This window comes from Chelonoidis abingdonii, chromosome 1 (genome assembly GCF_003597395.2).
Source record: "Chelonoidis abingdonii isolate Lonesome George chromosome 1, CheloAbing_2.0, whole genome shotgun sequence".
NCBI classification, from domain to species: Eukaryota; Metazoa; Chordata; order Testudines; family Testudinidae; genus Chelonoidis; species Chelonoidis abingdonii.
This window is the reverse complement of record NC_133769.1, coordinates 83,495,978-83,518,574: the sequence shown is the minus strand read 5'-3', so window position 1 is coordinate 83,518,574 and position 22,597 is coordinate 83,495,978. Positions and strand designations below refer to the sequence as shown.

Here is a 22,597-nt window from a genome sequence, read left to right as displayed (position 1 = left end):
TTTTAGGTAATCAACAGTATATTTAAACAAAAACATATGCATAACCATAAGGATAAAAACTGTTGAAATTATCAAACAAAATGTTTCATGTGAGAAGTTACATTTGTGCATTGTGAAAGACATGTTAGTGGAAACTTTTTAGGAATTCAGTAGTCAAAATAAATATTTAATAAAAAATCATGCTTACTCGGTGACAAAATATCAAACAATAGAGGAGTTTGGTGCTTAGAAGTGAATCAGAAGGTACATTTCCGTATGTCATAGAACATCAGGGTTGGAAGGAACCTTAGGAGGTCATCTAGTCCAACCCCCTGCTCAAGGGGGGACCAAGCCCCACACAGATTTTTGCCCCCAATTCCTAAATGGTCCCCCTCAAGGATTGAACTCACAACCCTGGGTTTAGCAAGCCAATGCTCAAACCACTGAGCTATCCCTCCCCCTCCAATGTAAAACAGTGCTGAATTTAGTGGCTTAATTATTGTAACACTGCCCTAAAGAGTAGGTAAATCATTTTCATAATTAGTTTACGTTGAAAGTCACAAGACTAAAATACTGTTTGATGACCACAAATAATAAAGCCAGCTTATTATACATAATGAATAATTTATTACACCATGGAAACAATCGATACAAACTCACCATGGGCCACTGCATAGCATACTAGTTACCAAAGATGCATTTGTCAGTGTCCAGTGAACTCAGGAGCAAATTAACCAACCCCCCAAAGGTTTGATGTACAATGATTTTACAACTAGATGACTGGTAGTAGAGAAAGATGCATATGCATTTTTTTCAAAAGGAAAAACCACAGTAAAATGTCATGAGAGCACCACGAGATTTCTATTTATCCATTAGATAAAACGGTATAAATGATTTTTATAGTAAATGAAGAACAACTAAAACATTATTGTATCATCTCATATTTAGAAAACAGTTGCATTTATTATTTTAGAGTGTTGTTTCAACAGTGTATATTGTTTGAAAAAAATTACCTTAAAAATACCACTGGTGACTGTGTGTATTTATTCTTTGTTAAGCTCTGGAACACTAGTAATGCAAAGAAAAGTTTACTGCATAGTGAAGATATAGAAAGATTTAAATGGCATACTGAAATTTAGAAAAAGTTAATAAAAACAGAATCATACAGAATCAAGCCGCAATATGTCTGGGTTACCCCATTAATTCTCCATTGAGATTTTTTGATGTTCCCTTGAGAATAGTGTTATGAGGTCTCTCTGGCCACCAGTATCTTAGTGTTGGAGTGCCATTTTTCACCATTAGAAGATCCATGTTTTCTTCTCATATTCAACTCCCAACTCAAAAAATTTGATTAAATATTACTGATTTCTCAACAGATTGTTCTGTGTGTTGTAATGCAGCCCTCTTCTGCTTGTTAAATGATATGCTGTCAATATTCTTTCCATTTTCAAAGCACCAGTCTAATTTCCAGTTTGATCAAACATTATGCAATAATTAAAAGCCATGTCCTCCCCCTGCTCTATTGTGACACGATAAAGGCTATTCACCATTTAAAATACGTTCAATCTCTTCTAGTCTTTTCAAAGCAGCAACTCTTTTTTTTTCAATGTCTTTGATTTCTTTTGTAGATTTTTTTTTAGTCTCTTTGTCTGTGTCATTTTTTTCTGTTCGTTTCTTGCTATTTGACTGTCCTTTGTTAATGTTACTATTCAATGTCTGGGTGGTTTTCTGTTCATTTTTTACCTCTTTCAAGTTTTCAAATGGAATTTTTTTTCCCCCCACAGCTGCAGTCCCATCTGCTGGAAATGTTGACTGTTCTGCAGCACTGAGCAATGAAATTTTACTTCTGACTATATTTAAATGATGTTGAATATATTCCTCATGCGGTGCTAATACCAATGTCTCAACAAGACATTTTTCTGCTTTTATTAAGTCTCGTTCCTCAAAATAAACGACACACAGATTATGTTTTCCTTGTACATTGTTAGGATCCATTTCCAGGATTTTTTCAAAACACTTTTTAGCTCCACTTATATCTTTCTTTTGGTTCATTAAGATGTCTCCCTTTAAAATCAGACCTTTGGTATGATCAGGGTAATGTCTCAATAACTCTTCCAGGACTGGCAAAGCCATCAGCTCTTTTGCAGTCTGAGAATAAAGCAGTGCCAAATTAAACAAAGCACTTCGGAAGCCTGGTTGTAACCTTATGGCTTTTTTCATCCAAGACTCTGCTTCAGCATCTTTTTTGTCATCCATCGCCAGCATACCCAAGTTGAAGTAGCCATTTGCATCTTGTGGTTCCTCTTTCACATAACTTAACAGCCTTTTCTTGGCTTCAGGTCTAAGCATAGAGTCACCTAAAGTGTCAGAAAATACATTACAGGTATTTTTCCAAACATATTTAGAATAGCTCTGAAAAATGTTAACATAACCCCTAAACTAGAATGTAACATTCTTTTATATATGCTTAGCATTAAATAAAGCTGCAGAAATGGTGACGTCTCAAATGCTACTTAATATCTTTGAAGGCTATAAAAGATATAATTATATCATACTGCTCTTCCTTGTTGAAGAAGTAGTTTTAGTTTTGATATGGTAGATCCAAATAATGGGATCTCTAAAGTCTGAGAAGATGTGCGCAAATAGATGAGGAGAAAAGATCAGTTTGGACAAATAGCTCTTGCAAAGGAAATTGGAGTGAAAGACCTCATTTTATTGTTAAAGAATAGATTTTAAGACTGGCAGGGACAATTAAATCACCATGTCTGACCCTCAAAGCCAAGCTAAAATATCTTCCAAAGCATATCAAATTCAAGATTCTAGAATCTTCCACAATTACAAACAGCTCATGTAATCTATTCTGCACCGTTTAAAGTTTTTGTGTTTCAAATTTTGTCAGATATGAATTTTGTTTAAAATACTGGAACACACACTGCAAAGAGGTTGCAGTCTGATCAGGTTATGGTGAAAACTAAGTAATGGCTCATTGCACCTTTTACATTTCTCTACTACATATATTTTAGTATGGGATTTTGCTCAACTTTGTGTAAAATACACACTATGCCTATTTAGAGGCAGTTCACTCTTCTTTCTCCACAGTAAAAAGTAAATTTGTAACTAGTTACATTTGCCATATAATCTTAGTAACTGTCAACGTGCATATAAGGGTTAATTTAACCATACTTTTCAAAAACTACTACTAGAAATTAAGCAAAGTAAGTGAAAACTGATGTAGATTTACATTAGCCACTGACATTACAAAGCACCATATAGAAAGAAGCAGCTATTATTTAATGCCAGCTTTAAAGCCCACTGAAGTTAATGGAAACTTTTATATTCAGTGAAGAATAGATAAATGTATGTAAAATACACATCAACATTTCCAAGCATTTTGGGAAACCAGTTAGAGACGAGGATATTATGTATGCTCTGTATCAAGGGTGGCCAAACTGACTCATAAGCCACATGCAGCTCTTTTACAGTCAAAGTGCAGCTCCCGGAGCTCAACGTGTGCCCCCCTTCTCTGCCAAATAGACTGCCGGGGAGGGGAGCTCGGGGCTTCTGGCCTCTGGTGGGGCTCAGGACTTCAGCCCTGGACGTGTGCCTGCTGGGACCCCGAGCCTTGGCAGGCACCTCCCGTGGGGCAGAACTCTCAAGCCCCACCACCCTACTGCAGGGCAGAAGCCCAAAGCCCCAGCAGGTAAACCCCACAGGACTGAAGCCCTGAGCCATGGCAAGCGTGCAGGTTATGAAAATCATCATATGTGGCTCAGTAGGTCAATAAGTTTGACCACCCCTGCTCTATATGCTTAAGAATGTACCTTAAAAATAAATGCAGACTTAAAAAACAAACACATACATCAGATGGGTTACATGCACAAGTAAAACCTTGGTAAAAACTATAAGAGGAAATAGTTTCTTCTCTTATTACAGTTCTTGAGAAAAACATGACTGTTTTCTAAAGATAGGTCAATTCATTAGAAGCTTAATCACAGTGTATGTGGTAAATACAAATACAGAGTAAATATTTTAGGCAAAAAAACATACCAGATTCTTGCATGAGTAGTGCAGAATTGAACAATGCCAGTTTATGTTTAGGATTAAGTTCTAATGCCCGGTTGAAGTTTTTCAAGGCTTCTGTTGGATCTTTTAGTTCAATGTAAACAATTGCCAAGTTGTACCACAGGTCTGCATTGGTTCTGTCCAGTTCCAGGGCTCTAAGATAAGCCTCCTTTGCTTTCACAGGCTTATTCATTTTTAAAAGTAATTCACCCCTGTTGAGGAAGCAAATTTCTGTTTAACTTTCATGTCGAAGAAACATACACATATATTTTATAATAAAAAGTTAACAGTTTGTTTCCCTAAATTTAAGGGCTCTGGTACGAGAGTAAAGAAAACTTTAAGACAATCAGATAATAGGATTTCATATCAAAAGACGACTTATTCAGGAGGCTTTAAAAAGGCAGCACTGCAGACACAGGAATTTAGGGCAGAGCTTGCTGTACTGTCCATTTGAACAGGCTGCAGTTTGGGGCCCCAACCCCAGAGGATATGAAAAGAACTTTGAGAGTAAGCACTCTTTAAAGTAGGATATACAAAGTTACAATGTAGAACAAGCTTGGAGGCAAATTACCAGTAGCAGAAGTTCATAAACTGGGATTGAATTATGATATTTGACTACAACCAACAAAATTGTATCTTCTTTTCAAATGTAAACTGAGATTTTTTCCTATTCTTAAACGAACAGTTCAAAACTTAAATCCATGAGAGTAAATAAATTAAGTTGTTTATTGGTGTTCTGTAATATTAAACAAAACTTTAGTATGTTATGAAGAACAAACAAACAATCTCCCCAAATCAACAAAAATACCTGCTAATGTAAGCCTGTTTGAAATCTGGCCTCATACTAATTGCTTGTCGATACAACTGATCTGCTTCTTCAAGGCGAGATTCGTTTGCCCGAATCAAGTTTGCAAGATTTATATAAACATTTAGATGGTTAGGAGCAACTCGTGCTGCATACTTTTTACCTGGGATAATCTGAAAAAAAAACAACAAAAAAAACACACACACCACACAATATCAGCGTACAGTTAAAAACAAAATCAGAAAGAATTCATATAGTTAAACGCATGAAGCTGCTTTCCAAACTTCTTTTATCATCATGGTAAAACAGAATGATATCAGATATAGAGCATACATATCAGCACTGAAAATATGTATTCTAAAACATAAATCCCTTCCCTCCCCCCCACCCAAAAAATAGGAGTGTGCAATTTGATATGCCAAGAACCTTATTTAAAAATCCGTATCAATTTACCAATAGTTTAAAAAACACAGTGGCACAAAATTTAAACTATACCTGGAATATCAGGTAGGTGACAGTACAGCTTAAATAACACAATTGGTACCATGGCAAATACTTACGCACCAACTTACAACCCCAAGTAGAACCCTCCCCATCCACTCACTAGGAACATGGATATTTTTCTGACAGGCATTTTAAACTTCACTTTTCTCTTCTCCATCCTAACGTTATATTGGTACCATCAAAGCTCCTACAAAAGCTGGAAGGGCCACTATCTGAGGTGGATAGCAGGACAGCCCTAACATTTAAACTGCATCAGATCACCAATAACCCTCATCTTATTGCACTACTCAGCAACAATTTAATCACATATTTTAGATTGATACTCTGATGTTATCAAAAAAGAATGAGAAATGAGCTTGCTTAAATAAGAAGTACTGAGTATAAAACTGGATAATGAATTGTTAAGGACAAAGCCAAGTAGCTAAACTGTTCTAAACTCTAACAGTATCAGAAATGCATTTTTTTTTTTTTAAAACATGTTCAATCAGCAGGTTTATCTAGTTAAACATTCTCTTGCAGTTTTGCAAACCCAAACATCAGCAATGGCCAGTGCATGAGAAACAATACACTTCTGTACTGTTTAATGGGTGGGGCTGGGTTGTTTTTTGGCCAAGCAGAAGGTGGTGCAAAAGAAATCAAATAAACAAAGAGTAAAGAGTTTAAAAATTCCTCATTTTAATATAACAATTGTCAAACTAATATGATTTTGACTGGACCCGTTTCTGAGACAGTATATTAAAACTTCCTTAAACTATTCGTAACAGTGCACAACTTTATACATTAAGTAAGGAAACAGCAGAAGCACTTGCTGCACAATGGTCAATCTTTAATCCAGGATGCACCTGACTGAGATCTTGTCTACATTTGCAGCTACATGCAACAGAAAAGGGCAAGCTGTGTCTGGGCTCTGGGCTTCTGCTCCCCCACCTCAGGACTCCTGCCACAGCTCTGGACACCGATCTTGGGACTTCCTCACCCAGCAGCTCTTGGGGTCAGGGGCTTCCATTCCTGCCGGCTGCAGCCAGGGCAGCCCAGGCTCAGGGCCTCTCCCCCTCTACAGCCAGGGCTTAGGCCAGCTTCCACCCCCCGACCCCAGCCGAGGCAGCCCGGGACTTCCAGCCCCCAGCTGGGGCTCAGGGCAGTCTGGGATCGAGGCTTCAGCCCTGCAGCTGCAGTCAGGGCTCAGCGCACCTGGTCTTGGAGTTTCTTCCACTGGGGCTCCTGCTGGGCTCAGGGTAATCCAGTTAGGGCTTTTGCTCTGGGGCTTTTTCTGAGGTTGGGACCCCCACGGTTACAATACCCCAAAATTTCAGATGTAAACATCTGAAATCATTGAAGTTGACCAATATTAAATCCCCCTGGCCATGAAATTGACCAGAATGGACCATGAATTTTGTAGGGCCCTATTCATGTTAGCTGGGTGTGCAGCGTCTGTACTCTACAGGCCATCGTAAGTGTAGACATACCTACAAAGATTTCAAAGGATGGTAGTTAAAAAACAACATTACTACTTACCTGTGGCATCAGTGATTTAGCAATCATGTATGATTCTTCTGCTTCTTTGGTTTTGTTTAAATTTTTATAAGTTCTTCCTACGTTCATGTGGGCACCAATATCATCTTTAAAAAAATATATTTAATATGCCATTAATGTCTCATATAACTAAGTGTCATTAAAAATCTATGCCTCATGAATATTAAATATTAATGCCTCATTATAAGCATAAGCCAAAGGAGTATTAAGGAGTCACTGATGCCTGCTGGAAACTGACAAAATATTCTAAATGAACTGGATTTTGGTCACACTTCTTGTGAATCTTCTCCTTTTCTTAAAGAAGGAACTTTTTATTGAAGTAGCATCTGATGGCTGAAGAGTTCTAACTTTTCCTGACACTTCTCACCTGAAATCAGTTCTGCTTGTGACAGTAAAAGAAAAATCTTCACAGTAACTAACTGTGGATGAACCAAAATGGTGCACAAGCATCTGCACAGGGACAAGTTACTCCGCATGAGAATTATATAAAAATTATGACTTCAGGTTAAGAGTAAGGCAGAGATAAACGCTTACTTTTTCTCTTCTATAAAGACATGGATATTGTGACAGAATGGCTGATGTTGGTATGGTGGGTCCTGTGCTTTTCTTGGCAGGGGGCCTAGGACACCACCCTTTGCCCTTGCTCTTGGGGCGCTGAGGGCCTCCCTAGTGGCCTAGGTAGGTGGTAGTAGAATAGGGAAGCGGGGGGGGGGGGGAGGGATCTGGGTTTCCTCCTCACTCTGAGCCCCAGCCCCTCTCAAAACCTGCAGGCTTCTTACCCTCTTCCCCCTTGGGCAGGGTTACCTTCGGTCCTTGAAGCTGGGGAAGGGAGTCTCCCTGCTCTGCTGGGGCAAGGTCTCACTTCCTCCAGTTCTCAGCAACACACCTCCAAACTCCAGCCCTCTCGCCTTCCTCACTACACACTGTCTCCCTGAAGCACCGGTTTTTTATTAGGTTCCTGACAGGGCCTTAATTGGCTACAGGTGCTTCAATTAACCTGTAGTAACCTTCCCTAGAGTACAGTGGACCATGTCTTAATTAGTCTAGAATTTACATATCTCCCCTCTAGCACTCTTCCACTGCTCCTTTGCCCTGCTGTATCACAATATACAAAAGAAGAGGTAACACAGGAAAACATTATAAGCAGAATTGTGTCAAGATTATTTATTCATAAGAAGTCAGTAGATCCCTTTTAGCATTTTCAAACGCAGTAAAAATTGATTCTTGGCTAAAGCACTCAATGTTCAGAAGCTGATGTTAGAACACTGAACAATACTGTTCTAAGCATACTTTCTACATCATCCCATACATTTTGATTCCATATGTGGTAACATTATCTAGGAAAGAATCGGAGGTGAATGACTGTAGCACTTACTACGTGGCTATCCAGTGGATCAGTTCAAGTAGAATTGACATGAGGATGATAATTCGGCTCACATGGATCAATGTTTTTGTATGACTTATCAAAGAACAAATTATAAGCATTTCTACAAAGTTCTTTTACATACAGAAGCAACTCTTATATGCTAGTCTTAAACCAAACAAAATGCCCTTTGGGCTCAAAGGACGCTGACATCCCAAAACAGAACCCAATGGGCCTTTTTATGTTTTCTGTACAGAATAAGGCAGAGGAAGTAATCAAATAAACCCTACATAACGTAGAAGACTAAAAGTCCGATTCTGATATGAACAGCAATAGATTTGAATGCTATCCACCTCACTAAAATACACATCCACTTTCAAGAAGCCAGGAATGACTCCCAGTTCTCTTTAGAAAATTTCTGTTTTCCTTTCTTTTGGCTAATTTTACACAATTATTTGAACATATTAATCTCAGATATCTTTATTGACAAAGGGAGTGCAATCTATAACAGGTTTGTGACTCACGTTTAATACACAGCACTTAAAAGGATAATTCATAATTGAGTAACTTGAAACAGCAAAGCAAAACAATTCTTTCAAAAGCTTTTTGAAAGTAGTAATAGTGCTAGCAGTTTGAAGTCATTTTGAGACTACAGACATCACAAACAAACCACTGAACAGGAAGAGTATGGCTCTCAGAGCCACATGTTTGGCATACAAAAGCTAAATGATCACAAGGGTTTTTGGTTAGTAATTTTTCTCTCACCATGGCAACTTAAGTGAAAAGAACCTATAATTAGGTGACAATAATCCTTTTTCACTCTCTCCCCTTTGTTTTTAAACAGCTAATACCCTAACAGTTGTAACGGCATCGGGAAAAAAAAAAAAATCAAAACTTCTACTGACACCCAACCATACTATTAATTATAATGCACTCCAAAACCACAACTCCTGCATAATAAAACATATACTGTGCATTGTAAAGAATGTCAAAAAGCACACCAAACTGTGTGTGTAGTGTGCCACAAATATGATATGCATCTTAAACTGTAAGTTATTTACTTTTTCCTTTCAGATAGTTTTGAAAACTAAAAAAATGTATCACAGTATCATCTGCATCCTGTGTGTCAATACAGTATCAACAATACATAAAATATAAGGACTATGTATTTGGTATTAATGTTGCATATGTACTTAAACTTCATTAACTTTTCTTACAACTTAGATTGTATTCCTCTTAAGAGATTAAAAACCCTGCAACTCTGAATATCCACAAAACTTTACTCAGGAAAGTTTACGATAATATTTTGTCTACATTTCTTACAGAGAATAATCGTGCCATAGTCAAACTACTAATTATATCACATAATTTAAAGGTCAGTTATGGAAACAAACATAATTAATGCAGAAGTAATTTTCTTGAAACAGTGCACTTAGAATAGACTAGAAAAAGAGATTCCTTTACGGTATCAAATTATTAAGAAGAAATGCACCTGAGCAAATGAAACTCATCAATAACTTTTACCTGGTTGCACTTGTGTGGCCTGTATGAAGAATCTCAAAGCTCTTTCAAAGTTCTTTTCATTTTCTAAAGCATGACCCACATTATTCCATAGTTTGGCATTGTTCTTATTTACCTGAATATGGAAGGCATACAGATATTAAATTTCAAGTATACATCACTTATAGTGCTTTTAACTATAATGAATATATTTAAAGAAGCAAAGCAAATAATTTAGAAAGTTATATAAACTCCATGAAACTACTATGTAAAAAGAATATCAAATCACAGATTTGGAGAATTACAGCAATTAAAGTAAACTTGTTGCCCAGGATCTGTTTTCTTTACCAAGCTCTCCCGGACCCAGTCCTTATAAAAGTCCAAAAAGGGTCCAATCTGTATTACAATTCTTAAAGGGAAATGGGCATCTAAGAGTAGATAAACTTCCCCTCTTCACCTTTAATTCAAAGATGGCTTATTTTAGGGGTTCAAATTTTTCAAAGATTTGGTCCTCGAAAGAATAAATGCATCTGTGGGTTCATCCAAATGATCAACTACGCTATATAATACCATCAAATGTGTGCTTACTCACAGTCAAGAAATTTTTTTGCACATTAATTCCAATGTGAGATGACACACTGGTTTTAAAACATTCTCAGAAGCAACTCTTTGGGCATAAGGATTGCCATGATGCAACGTAACTTGTAAACTAATTCTCCAATATTATCATGCTCAATTGCACTTAGAATTTTGAAGAAACTGGCTAAAATGGTCTCACTGCACAGTAAGTAGTGGGGGCTATTGTCAGGCTTTTGGAAAAAGGTGTGCATTCTTTTAAGGACTAGAGAGCGAGGGAATGACTTTCTGCTGCAGCTGCACACCAGGCCAGTGTTGGGACACTGACTCATCCTCACTCCAGGTGACTGAAGGAGAGGGGGAACTATATAGGTCCATGCCAGTGCAGGAAAAGCCCTCTGTCCTGTACCAGGCAGAGCAGTACCCACTCTCGCTCCAATGGAAGTGGTGAAATATTGAGGTCTGTCAGAATCCACTGAGGGCACTGCACTAGTTGCTACTTTCTTTGGGTGTTGGGAGGAAATTTTTCCCTCACTGCCAGATTGGCCAAGGAGAACTGTTTTTTATTTCCACCTTCCCCACAGCAGATTCAGGGGTGCTTAGTTGGAGTAAACATGAAATGAGAGTTAGGCTATGACACTGCAACCACTTATATAAATGTGGGGTGGATGTCCAGTACAGGTACTCCATATGGAATGGATAGTGATCAGAAAAAATGGACTGGCAAAGGATTTAAACAAGGTAATCTTTAAAAGAACAGAAGCGTGGGGTGGGGGTGTTGTGGCTCCCATGACCGGAATAGCAGGGAGCCAAACCCCTCTTCTTTAAAGCCCCCCCAATTTGAGGTGGGGGATGGCAAGGTCCCAACACAGGTTGGCTGGAGACCAGGATGGGTAAGAGTGGGAGGGGAGGCAGTTGATGGAAGCCCACCAGGTATATCTACTGAAACAATTATGGAAAGAATTGAACATTTTTATCTGCTGGGTACTCCCAGACATTTGAGAATAAAATTGTGGCTTAATTAAATGACATCTAGCATCTCCTGTCCTTCTTCCAGTGCAGCCAATGATCCATTATCCACTTGCCCTATGCCACTTTGAAACATAACACCATACCTTTAAAGCTGACATAAATAAGGTGTATTCTGATTCCCAATCCCAGTTTCTGTGCAGTGTTTTTAAGGCATGAGTGAATAGCACTACAGACAGACAAATCCAGGACAGCTTTCTCAGCACACTGTTAAACAAAAAAATAAAACCAGAGCTGTAAAAATACTGACCACTCCACAATTTCAATATTATGCTAAGGGGGATATTTTACCTCCTTTCAGAGAATTGATATAATTGTTATCGGTACTCACTGGTGAGTTAAAGCAAGAAGAAGAACATTTTGCAATTGCTATTGTAATTTATTCCAGCTGAAGACTAGTAGCTAATTGAAACTCTGAACTTTGAGAAAGAATATTTAGCCTCAAACTTATTTACGGTATCAACTGTAATGTCACAATGTCCACTTGATAAATGAGTTTATTACAATAATCCACAACAATTTTCTACAACTAAAGTAAAAATGTGGGAGGTCCTTACATATGACAAACTCTCAAAAGTCGAATTAAAAATTAAGGCAATGAATGGGATTCTGAAGTCAAATGAAAAAGTTATTTAAGTATTTTAAAAAGCAGATATTGAGAACATGTACTAGGTCATCTATTCCATCATCTTTGTCTAATACAGGACCATCCTATACAAGTTTTTAATGCACAGTTTCTCTAACTTTTACATATTTTGGATGTCATTTTAGTGCAGAGGTTGTCTCCTGGACCAACTTGTCTATTCACAATCACATAATCTGTGGCATATAACAGTGGAAACTACCATTTCTTAAATGGAAGAAAGTTTTAATGCATCTTTAACGCTTTTTAATCAGTTTTAGAAACTGAAAATAATGGAAACTCCTAATCCAACCCACTGGGGAAAAACTAGTAAGGACACAGTAACCTTCTGGTAAATACACTTCCATTGTTTGGGTTTAAGAAAGCTTTAAAATGCTTATCTTATGCAACCTTGTCAATGTAAACAAATTGTAGCAGCTCATTGTTGTCAGTTATTTCTCATACTGTATGTTCTATAATAATTGGGAACAATGTGCTGTATTTTTGGAATAAGAATCAGAGACTGCTGCTTCTCTAGGGGGCATGATGAAAACAAAAGGCTTTTTTATAGTACAGTAGCATTTAAAATGTTTTAGATATTGTGCAGACCTATGAAGAAGACATGCCAGAAAAACTATGGTGATTGGCACATGCCTTATTATTCTATTTATATATCAATCATTGCCTCTTTACCTAGACATCATCAGTTCTCTTTTCAAAAAGGTATACCTTATTCTCACACCTTCCTGAGACAACGGACCCTCTCTCTTTACGTAAGACCCTCTAGGTGCCTGTGTAAATGGTCCTGGGAGGCCATGGGAGAGCTGAGACCTTCCTATGTACATAGTGAGCTGGGATCAGATGGCAGGTATCAGATAATGGGAATCTTATGTCCATGTATAGGGCATTTGTTCTCATGTCACTGTAGTGCTAGGGCTGTGAAAGTGTGACTGGAAGTTTGTGCAATGTCTCCTATGGGGTGACCCTGCACAACGAAGCTGCCACTGTCCATCCTTTGCTCTGCAACCAATAATCAACATTTTAAAATACACAGCAAACTGAAATATATTTTATATGATTATATAAACTATGCAGTTAAATATATACAGGTGATAGTATTCGTCCTTTAAATAAAGTATAAGTCAAGTTTGAACATATTCTCCTTAGAACAGATTCTTAATTTATATTTCTTTGTGCTTAATCTCTAGAAAGTGTATAGCTATGCCAAGGAAAATAAAATTAAACATTTGTGTTTCTTTGATATAAAAACAGATAGGACTAATTATTAGGCTTAGAAGGGCTAAGTCTACTTAGCAACAACATTAGCATGTAACCTGAAATAAAGAACATTTCACTGTAATAGAAAATATTTGGTTTCAAAGAAATTTTTTTTATAATTTTTTATTAAAGAAAATACAATTATTGACATTAACACCTTTTGAAAAAAGGTAAATCACAGAGAATATAAAACTCATGAAGAAATGTTCAGTAGTAAACCATACACTCAGTTGACGGCACCACTCAGGTTACAAGATGAAAGACTACCTGCACTGTAAAATTATCCCTAGGAATAGGTTTTCAAAGTAGCCATTACTCTATAACCTGAAAGACACCTCCCAATTTGCCCTTCACCTATAGAGTATAGAAACTTAAACAAGTCAAATCCCTCACACTTATAATTTGTGGATCAGGAGAAAGAGGGAGGCAAGGACTACCTTCCCTCCTTAACATTTGATTTCATTTCCAAATTCAATCTCAAAACAAATTTTTTAACCCAATTATTCTACACTTAAACAACTGTAAAATATCTTTACAATTCGGATGTGGCAAGGCACTAAGAATTAAAAAAATATTAGAAGCTAATAAAGCGCTCAGGATAAAAGATAGCGAATTAATCAGGGAAACAGAAAAGAAACCCAAATTTTCCTCTGCGAAGGTGGTGGTACAATTCAAAGATTGCTTCACAATATTTGAACCAGAAATATGAAGTGATGCAATGGGATTAAGTACATTGGCCTTTCACCTTTGCATGTGTGCAGTGCAGACACTTTAAAAGCAAGACACTAACACAAGGCAGAACATTTTGAAAGCACCTGTGATAATAGTATGGGATCTATGTTCATCCTACACATATACCAACAAAAGAAGCTTCTTTTACCTCTAAGTTTTAGTTCAAGAAGTATATTTAAAACAAAAGTAATTTTAAAATTACAAACAGTCCCTTAACCTGAGAGACAATTTTCAAGATGTCATTGGTTCCTCTGACTGGTGATAATTTTTTTTTAACAGAAACAAGGCAGATTTCAACATAAGCAAGTGAGTAAATATGCTCCTCCCTATTCAAAATTTGCTTTTTTCCATTGTGATAAATCAAAAGACCCATTATCACCTAAAAATAGCAGAAAGGTGGAATTTCATGGCTCTCTCATTGCAAGAATCTACAAGAGCCAAATGAACACATTTTAAAGCAATGACACTAAGTCCAAATAACATTTTGGATACAAGTGAAAATTACTACACCACACCTTAAGCAGGGAGGGCAGGGGGTGCATTGTCTGACTTGCTGGGGAAAAAGGGTATACGTTTTTAAGGGCAGAGGCAAGGATATTGCTGTAGCTGCAGAGCATATCAGTGTAAGGATGCTAACTCGCCCTTCTCCCCTGGTGACCAGAAGATGGGGGAAGAGTACATAGGTACGAGCCAGGTATGGGAAGCCCTCTCATCTGGAACAAGTGGAGCAGCACCTACCCTTGAAAGTGGTGAAATACTAGGTTTGGTCAGTATCCACTGTGGGCTCTGTGGTAGATGCTGCTTTCACAAGGGGCTGGGAAGGAATTTCCCCCTCACTGCCAGATTAACCAAGGCAGGGTGGGGTTTTTTCCACCTTCCCCACAGTGGGTTCCAGGGAGAAAGGAGGAGCTTATTTGGGGTGAGCAAGGAAGAGGTGTTAGTCTATGAGGTTGCAACTCAATTCTATGGGGTGGCTGTCCAGTGCAGGTACTCCACAGGCAAAGGATACAGTGCTCAGATAGTTTGATAAAGAATTTAAAGGTGTTTGTTAAAAGGATGGAAATAGAGAGGGTTTGGGCTCCTATAACTGGTACAGCACAGAGCCAAGGCGCCCCATTATAGCCCCACCTTAACCCTCATTTGAGGGAATAGGGGAATGGTAGGGTTGCAGCAGCAGGTTGGCTGGGGACCAGGATGGAAAAGGTGGGGGACTTATGGAAGCCCCCCAGTAAATATTTAAATGATCATGGAATTACCTACACTGTACATTGTTATCTGCCAGATACTCCCAGACAATTAATAATGAAGTTGTGGCCTAATTAAACCACTCCTGTCCTTTTTCCAGGATAGCCTGACAATACGTTTGAGGACCTCCTCTCACGTCCCTTGTGGACATTTGTTCACATCACAAAACTGCCATATAATTCATCCTGACTGGCAGTCCTTGTTCAAGAGGCAACCTGGACTGCAATAACAGATATAACATACAAAGACAGAAACACACCTGGTTAGAGCTCTTTAGAAGCAGCTTGCAGAGGCACTTATCTACCTTATTTTATAATGAATAAATAGATAAATATGTAGTAATACTTCACATTTATATAGCACTTCCATCAGACAATCTCAAAGCATTTTACAGATATTAATTAATTGTACCTGGTTTCTGTCCACTATCTGTATTCACAGAATGACACCCCCGCCTCCCCCAAAGCCCCTAATTTTGACCTACCTTTTGTTTGATAGTCTTTTCCACCCATGTGCTACTAGAATGCAGAATCCCATGCTAGGGACGTATAACACTCGTTCTGCTACTACAAACCCAACAGGAAAAAAGAGGTTTGATGCAGGAATGAATGGCAACACTATTAAACAGAGTGCCTAGAAAACAAAAGCAAACACGAACTAGTAATCAAAACTAGAGTTACAAATTGTGCCTGCCACCTGAACAAATAGAAAAATAATAAAAATTAAATTAAATTAAACAATACTTATGAAGATTAAAAGACTAAGTTCACTTAACAAATATCAAGTGTAATTTCTATGTTACACTAAGAACGGACCCTTTTCACATGGGAGTAATTTTTAGTCTACAAAGAGAAAGAACTCATTTTTGCTTAGTAACCTATGAAGCTTTACCAATTAACTTATTTGGTTGCCTCCAAGCTGGAAGTGGGGAAAACGATCCATCTGCTAACATCTATTTAAAACAACGGTTCCTACACTGCATGAAAAACAGTAAGAAATAAGACAAATAACCCCAAACAGCAAGACCAACTTTATACCATTATTTTAAAGAATTTCCCACTGATTTCAATGAGGAATTCTGCATACGAAAAGTGACATGAGATGATCCTATGTTCTAAATCAACACGTTTCAGTAATCAGAGTCAGAATTTTCAAAATTATGGCTCTTACAACTATTCTTTTTTGCCCCGTATACATGTATATTACTTGTGTGCTGTTAAACTTGTGCATTAGTATATGACATATGAACATCAGAACCATAACTGAATTTCCTAATTTGCCTTGAACGTGTCAATGGTTTGAAATAAGATTTAATATTATCCTTCGTATACAATTCAGAGTTTTGTGTAATGTATAATGTAACAGTTCTATCAGAGAAGTTCTAGAATCCAGTTGCACTGGTTATTGAACCATAATGTAGCCCTTTGAAGTCATCCCAGAGCTTTTGTCATATTTAAAGGAAGAGAATGAAACTCTTCCCATGTAACTTTAATGGTACTTTTAAACTTGATTTAGACCCAGTTATGTTTAGATTCATATTCCTAAACATGTGGCTAGCTGAATTTCTATCGTCAATAAGTACTGTATGTGCAATAATTAATTGTGAACATTCTTGTTCATTTTAAAATATTTCCCTCACAACTCTTACCTACATGTTCACTCCAAAACTAACAGTACAAAATATATGTGTTGGTTTTAAAAATACATTTATTCAAGTATATTTAAGAAGACATTTGACATTCAGATAAAAAAGGACAAGTTTTAGAAATTGCAATTTAATTTAAAAGCATTTTAACCAATTTACACCTTTTACAATTACATGTGGAGTGAATGCCTGCCAAATATCTCCACAAAGTCAAAATAGTGCATGTTCATTCCATAAAAATGGTTTTGTTATTGAAACTACGACCAATTGCATTTGTATTTGCTACAGCTCACAATTATATAGTGGACCTGAAAACAGAAACTGGCAACGTCATCATTTAGACTATGAAGGAGTTTAGACAAGTCCTGAGCCATCCTGAGGCTGTTTCTACACTAAATTTTTTTGTCAATTTCTCCCACGGCATAGTGGTAGCTCTACAAATGGAACACAAGTGCAGACTGGCTGCTGCTACTTTTGCCATTGAATCATACTACTCCCAGAGAAGTGACCATATAAAAAACCCTCAACCAAGCCACACTAGCACTTCCTGCATTGCTAATACTGGTGAAGTTACAAAGTAGCTCATCAGAAAGCTCAAGCAGACAAGGCCTAAATTAACTTTATGTTGATTACACTATTAGGAACACTCAAGAATTAAACCCATGAAATGATTTCATGAAGGCACTGAAAAAAATGATTTAACTAAATTTGCTTACATTTCGCATTTTTCTTGGGGCTTTTTGGATGCATAAATCTCGCAAGTGAAGCCAACTGGCTGGAAATCTTCAAGAATCTACTTATGTGACAGTTCAGTAAGTTTACAAGCCCATGTTGAAAAAGAAAGAGGGTATTTTATAAACCTGACCAAATATTAATACTGACATTTACCGTAAGTATTAATAAACATAGCTTCACACAGGAATTAAGTTATGCTACCGCAGATATATTTTACCTCTCATACTGTAACAGATGCACCTTTAACAAACAGCCATATAATCTGAATTTCCCTTTCATGCTATAAATTAACTTTGCCATATTTATGGCCACTTAACCACTACCAACTAGTAGTTTTATTGAAATAACCTAAATCTGAACTTAAAAAATTGTTTTGCTCTAAAATCATACTTCCTAATATTAAGCCTAACTGACTTTTCACGTTCATTTTTGTAATCTGCTGAAACACTTTCAGAAGAATAAAATAAATATATTTGTAAAGCACTGGGGGTGTAATCCAATTTATTTGGAAAAAGGCACTTGTGTGTAGAGTTTAATAAGAGATACATAATGTTATTAATAGACTCGTCTTTGCAAGTCTACCATGGCACAGTCCCAGTCCCTTTTTCAATTAATTCCCTTACTAGAAGGGTCAACCAACCCTCCAAAGACATGGTGGTAGGAAAGAATGTCAGATATTACTACTTATTGGGAACTCAGAGAAGAAAGTGGACAATTTCCTTTAAAAAAGGTGTGTACTCTTTTTTTAAGTTAGTTTAGATACCAATTCATAGTTACGGGCAATGTGAAGTTGGGAACCATTGCTTTAGTGGTGCCGGACACAAGAACTGACACTGGCCCCCTATATCACAGTGACTTTTTGGTAATGGCCCAGGATGGAATTGTGCAGTCTTCTTTTTTTTTTTTTTTTTTTTTTAATATAAAGGGTCTAGGGCAGAGGTGGGCAAACTATGGCCCGTGGGCCACATCTAGCCCGCAGGACTGTCCTGCCCGGCCCCTGAGCTCCTGGTCCGGGAGGCTCGCCCTCAGCACCTCCCCTGCTGTTTCTCCTCTCCTGCAGCCTCAGCTCACTGCGCCGCTGATGCAATACTCTGGGCGGCGAGCTCCTGGGGCAGCGCAGCTGCAGATCCCAGCCTGTGCTGCACAGTGTGTAGCTGGCTCCAACCGGGTGGCGCGGATGCAGTGACGCCAGCCACTGGTGCTCCAAGCAGTGTGGTAAGGGGGAAAGTGGGACTGGACAGAGGGCAGGTGAGTTTGGGGTGGTGGCCAGGGGTGTGGATAGGGGTCGGGGTGGGAAACGGGTTGAATGGGGGCAGAGGTCCCAGGGAGGGAAGTCAGGAAGGAGGGGAGGTTGGATGGGGCGGCAGGGAGTAGTCAGGGAGAAGGGGTGGTTGGATGGGGCAGGGGTCCCGGGGTGGGGGAGTCAGGAATGAGAGGAGGGGTTGGATGCAGCGGTGAGCAGTCAGGGGCAGGGGTTCCGGGGCAGTCAGGGGACAGGGAGAAGGGGTGGTTGGATGGGCCAGGGGCACCCCGAGGGCACTCAGGAAGAAGGGGAGGGATGGATGGGGTGGCGCAGGATAGTCAGGGGCCAGTGAGCAGGGAGGGTGGATGGGGCAGGGGTCCCGGGGGAGGAAGTCAGGAAGAAGGGGGGTTTGGATGAGCCAGGAGTTCAGGGGGGCCATCAGGAGGCCAGAAGGGGAGGATGGATGGATTGGGGGGCTGGGCCACCCCCTCACCCAGCCCTCCATACAATTTCCAAAACCCGATGCGGTCCTCAGGCCAAAAAGTTTGCCTGCCCCTGGTCTAGGGCAAAAATGATGCTCAGAGTTAACATGGTCAGAAATTACTACAAGAACAGCACTAACAAGCAGAACAGGGCAATAATATGATATCTCATTGATATTAAGAGCTATTTATGCCCCAACAGTTCACCAATTGTGTTCAATAGCAGTATAAGTTGAACTGTGTTCAGTTTTCTTCTTGTAATATTTGGGATCTGTTTAAGGATATATCTTTCATACTAAAGTAATAAAAAGTTGTGTAACCAACTTTACTTCGTGTTTTCTATTGTATACCAATTAATCTGTTTAAGGCAACCAGAATTGGAGGTGCAGCAGTATGTACGATCTATAATTGCGTCAGTCACTTCAGAAAGAAGGATTCTGAACTAGAGTCTCCTACTTAAAGTCAACAGCTTGAGTTACTAGTTAAAGGTCAAAAGGAAATTTGGAACAAGACCCACCAAAATGACTTGAAAGGTGCTAAGCTTTATTACAGAGACCATAACACCCAGTTGTACATACTGACATGGACTCTGGAGACTTATTTCCAAGAATAGGATTTCCAGACTGCTTACGTCAAGCAAAAATGGCAGCCTTCTTTTAAGATGTTGTTCTATTCTGAAAAGGGTCTGTAAAATGGCATTGTGGGATTCCACATTTAATATGGTACATGTAAAATTAGCAAAGTTAATGTCTTTTTATAATTCGCCACCCAACTGGCAGACTAGCCAACTCCACCTGGGATCCAAGTGATGAGGTAGGTTCTTTTCTTCTCATGCACCATCTGTAGACCAAAACGTGCCCTCAGTGCCAGCTGCAATGGGCTTGCTCAAGTGTAACCCACTGAGTGTTAGTAAAGAATTCTCAACAGGATTTTCAAAGGAGCCTAAAGGAGGTAGGTACCCAAATTTCAGTGGGATCTGGCCACTTAATTCCTTTACGTTCCTCTGTTGGTGATGCACAAGGAGGAAAAAAATCTAGCTTGCTCTCTCAACTGTTGTAGTTCTGAAGTGCTGACACGAGTAACAAGCAGTAAACTTATTTTTGTCACTAAATCAAATGGATATGCGTGAACACACATGGAGCTAATTCACTAAGTAATCAAGTGTCACATTCACAGGGACTTATCATGGAGCAGAACTGCACTTCAAAATGATCAATCTAATACCAAGTTGTGGGATGAAGAAAAAATTGTTGCTTAACCGAATACTGTAACCTGTTTTTCCAGTCCATATCAAGTACATAGGGAAAGTATATTAAAATCAGATTTAATCATTTAATAAAAATCTGTTAGTAGATACAGCAGTGATGAACACATGGAAACTCCTAAGATGAATATATCAGCATAAGCTTTTTAGAGCACAAAATGCCACCTTAACTACGGCTCTCTTTGGTTATTGAGAGATGTAACTAAACTAAAAGGTGGGAAAAAAAAGTTATGTCAAAAAACTAAGAGAAAAGCTCACCTAATTCAATGGAAGTTGCCACAGCCATTCACTTACTATTACAAATTACTCATCTTGGAAAATTTCACACTAAATCATAAATTAAAAATACCTGGAATCAGAATAGCTTGAATTACAGATTATAAATATTTTGGTTTAATTATGAGACCAAAACAGATTAAGTCAACAGAAACTCAGCTAAAACTGAGTCAGTCAGTACGGTTTTCTGGCAGCTTTCAGTACCAGGAGCTGTGATGGCATTTTCTGTCTTGAGTCAGTGAATAATATCTGCAATTAGGTCTGATGGCTTAACTACTTATTCTACACCAAAGCATGCAGTATACCCAATTAGAAAGTGGCTTTGGGACCCTATTTTACCTCCTTATCTTGTGGATGGTAGATTAGCAAGCACTATATAAGCAACGTGTTGTAAAAATGCAGAGGTAAAAAATTAGTTCAAAATAAAGAGGAACATAAAAAGTCATAACATCAAATTTTCTTCACAGGTAACAGATGGGGCCCCATTGTTGGACAATGAAGACACAGTCTACACTTACGTTTTACCAGAACAAATATGTGAGTCAAAAGGCAGGAGTTTTTCCTGATACACTTACGCTGGTAAAACACCAATGTGGGCACAGTTCTACAGGTATAAGATACTATACAGCTTATTTTTCATTGAGGAATCAGAATGAGCTATATAGGTATAAACACTTTAACTTGCACACCAGTGTAGAACACAGTTTTATACTGGTATAAAAGAGGGTGTCTGCCATTTTAACTATGCTGGATAAATTAAAGCAACAAAACTTTTAACTGAAGAAAACACCTTATATCGATTGGCTAAGAACAGGGCACACTTGGAAGTCATTGAGACTTTATTTCAAAATGAGCCAATTAGCGAAGGGGCTTTCGGTGGGTTACTTTAGAAAAAAATTTCTAAATCACAATTAAGATATCTAGATAGCAGCTGTCTTACACCGTTACTAGGCAACATTTATAGCTTACCTAGTTTATTTAGATAATAAGTGCTTTCTCACACATTTGCTCTACCAGATGGGCAAAATCTTTTTCCACCTACAGTATTAGCTGCGATACAGATGCATAAATGTACTGTAGATTTTTATACATCAGTACAAAGTAGATGTACATTGCTATTGGTCTCACTGGATAAAGACCGGGATTGCCCATTTTACTTAATGACTGTTGTGTGATTTTTCTTAAGAGGGTAAACATCCAGGAGGAAAAGAAAGTTGCATGGTAGCAGCTATTTTGATCAAAGTTTGAAAATGAAATATTCTAGAACACACATAAGTCAATGTTTCTTCATGTTCGCTGGACCACCTACATCCAGCCTATAAGGAGTTCACTGTACTAGTATCCTTAAAGACAACAGATTAGAAGCACTTTTCTGACCTACAGTATTGTTTACATCAGGGGTAGGCAACCTATGGCACGCGTGCCGAAGGCGGTACGTGAGCTGATTTTCAGTGGCACTCACACTGCCCAGGTCCTGGCCACTGGTCTGGGGGGGGGGGGCTCTGCATTTTAATTTAATTTTAAAATGAAGCTTCTTAAACATCTGAAAAACTATTTACTTTACACACAACAACAGTTTGTTTTTATATATATATATATATATATTATATATATATAAAAAAGATTCCCCTCTCACCCCTATGGGTGGTATGTGTCTTCCTCAACCTCGGGTCCTCTACCAGAGGCCTGGGAGTTTGAGGGTTCTGCGCAGTATCTTAGCTGTT

General features: G+C 38.4%; 1 protein-coding gene across 1 annotated transcript in view; it reads right to left on the bottom strand.

Moving 5' to 3' along the window:
- Positions 1–22,597, bottom strand: part of TMTC3 (transmembrane O-mannosyltransferase targeting cadherins 3) — a 50,530-nt gene continuing 27,933 nt past the window's right edge. Inside the window, exons 9-15 of the mRNA XM_032789155.2 lie at positions 15,713–15,861; positions 11,438–11,558; positions 9,771–9,882; positions 6,866–6,969; positions 4,850–5,019; positions 4,027–4,253; positions 1–2,336 (exon numbers count right to left, since the gene is read on the bottom strand). Coding sequence (XP_032645046.1) covers positions 1,519–2,336; positions 4,027–4,253; positions 4,850–5,019; positions 6,866–6,969; positions 9,771–9,882; positions 11,438–11,558; positions 15,713–15,861 — 1,701 coding nt within the window. The 3' untranslated portion in view covers positions 1–1,518. The remainder of the gene's footprint in view (positions 2,337–4,026; positions 4,254–4,849; positions 5,020–6,865; positions 6,970–9,770; positions 9,883–11,437; positions 11,559–15,712; positions 15,862–22,597) is intronic.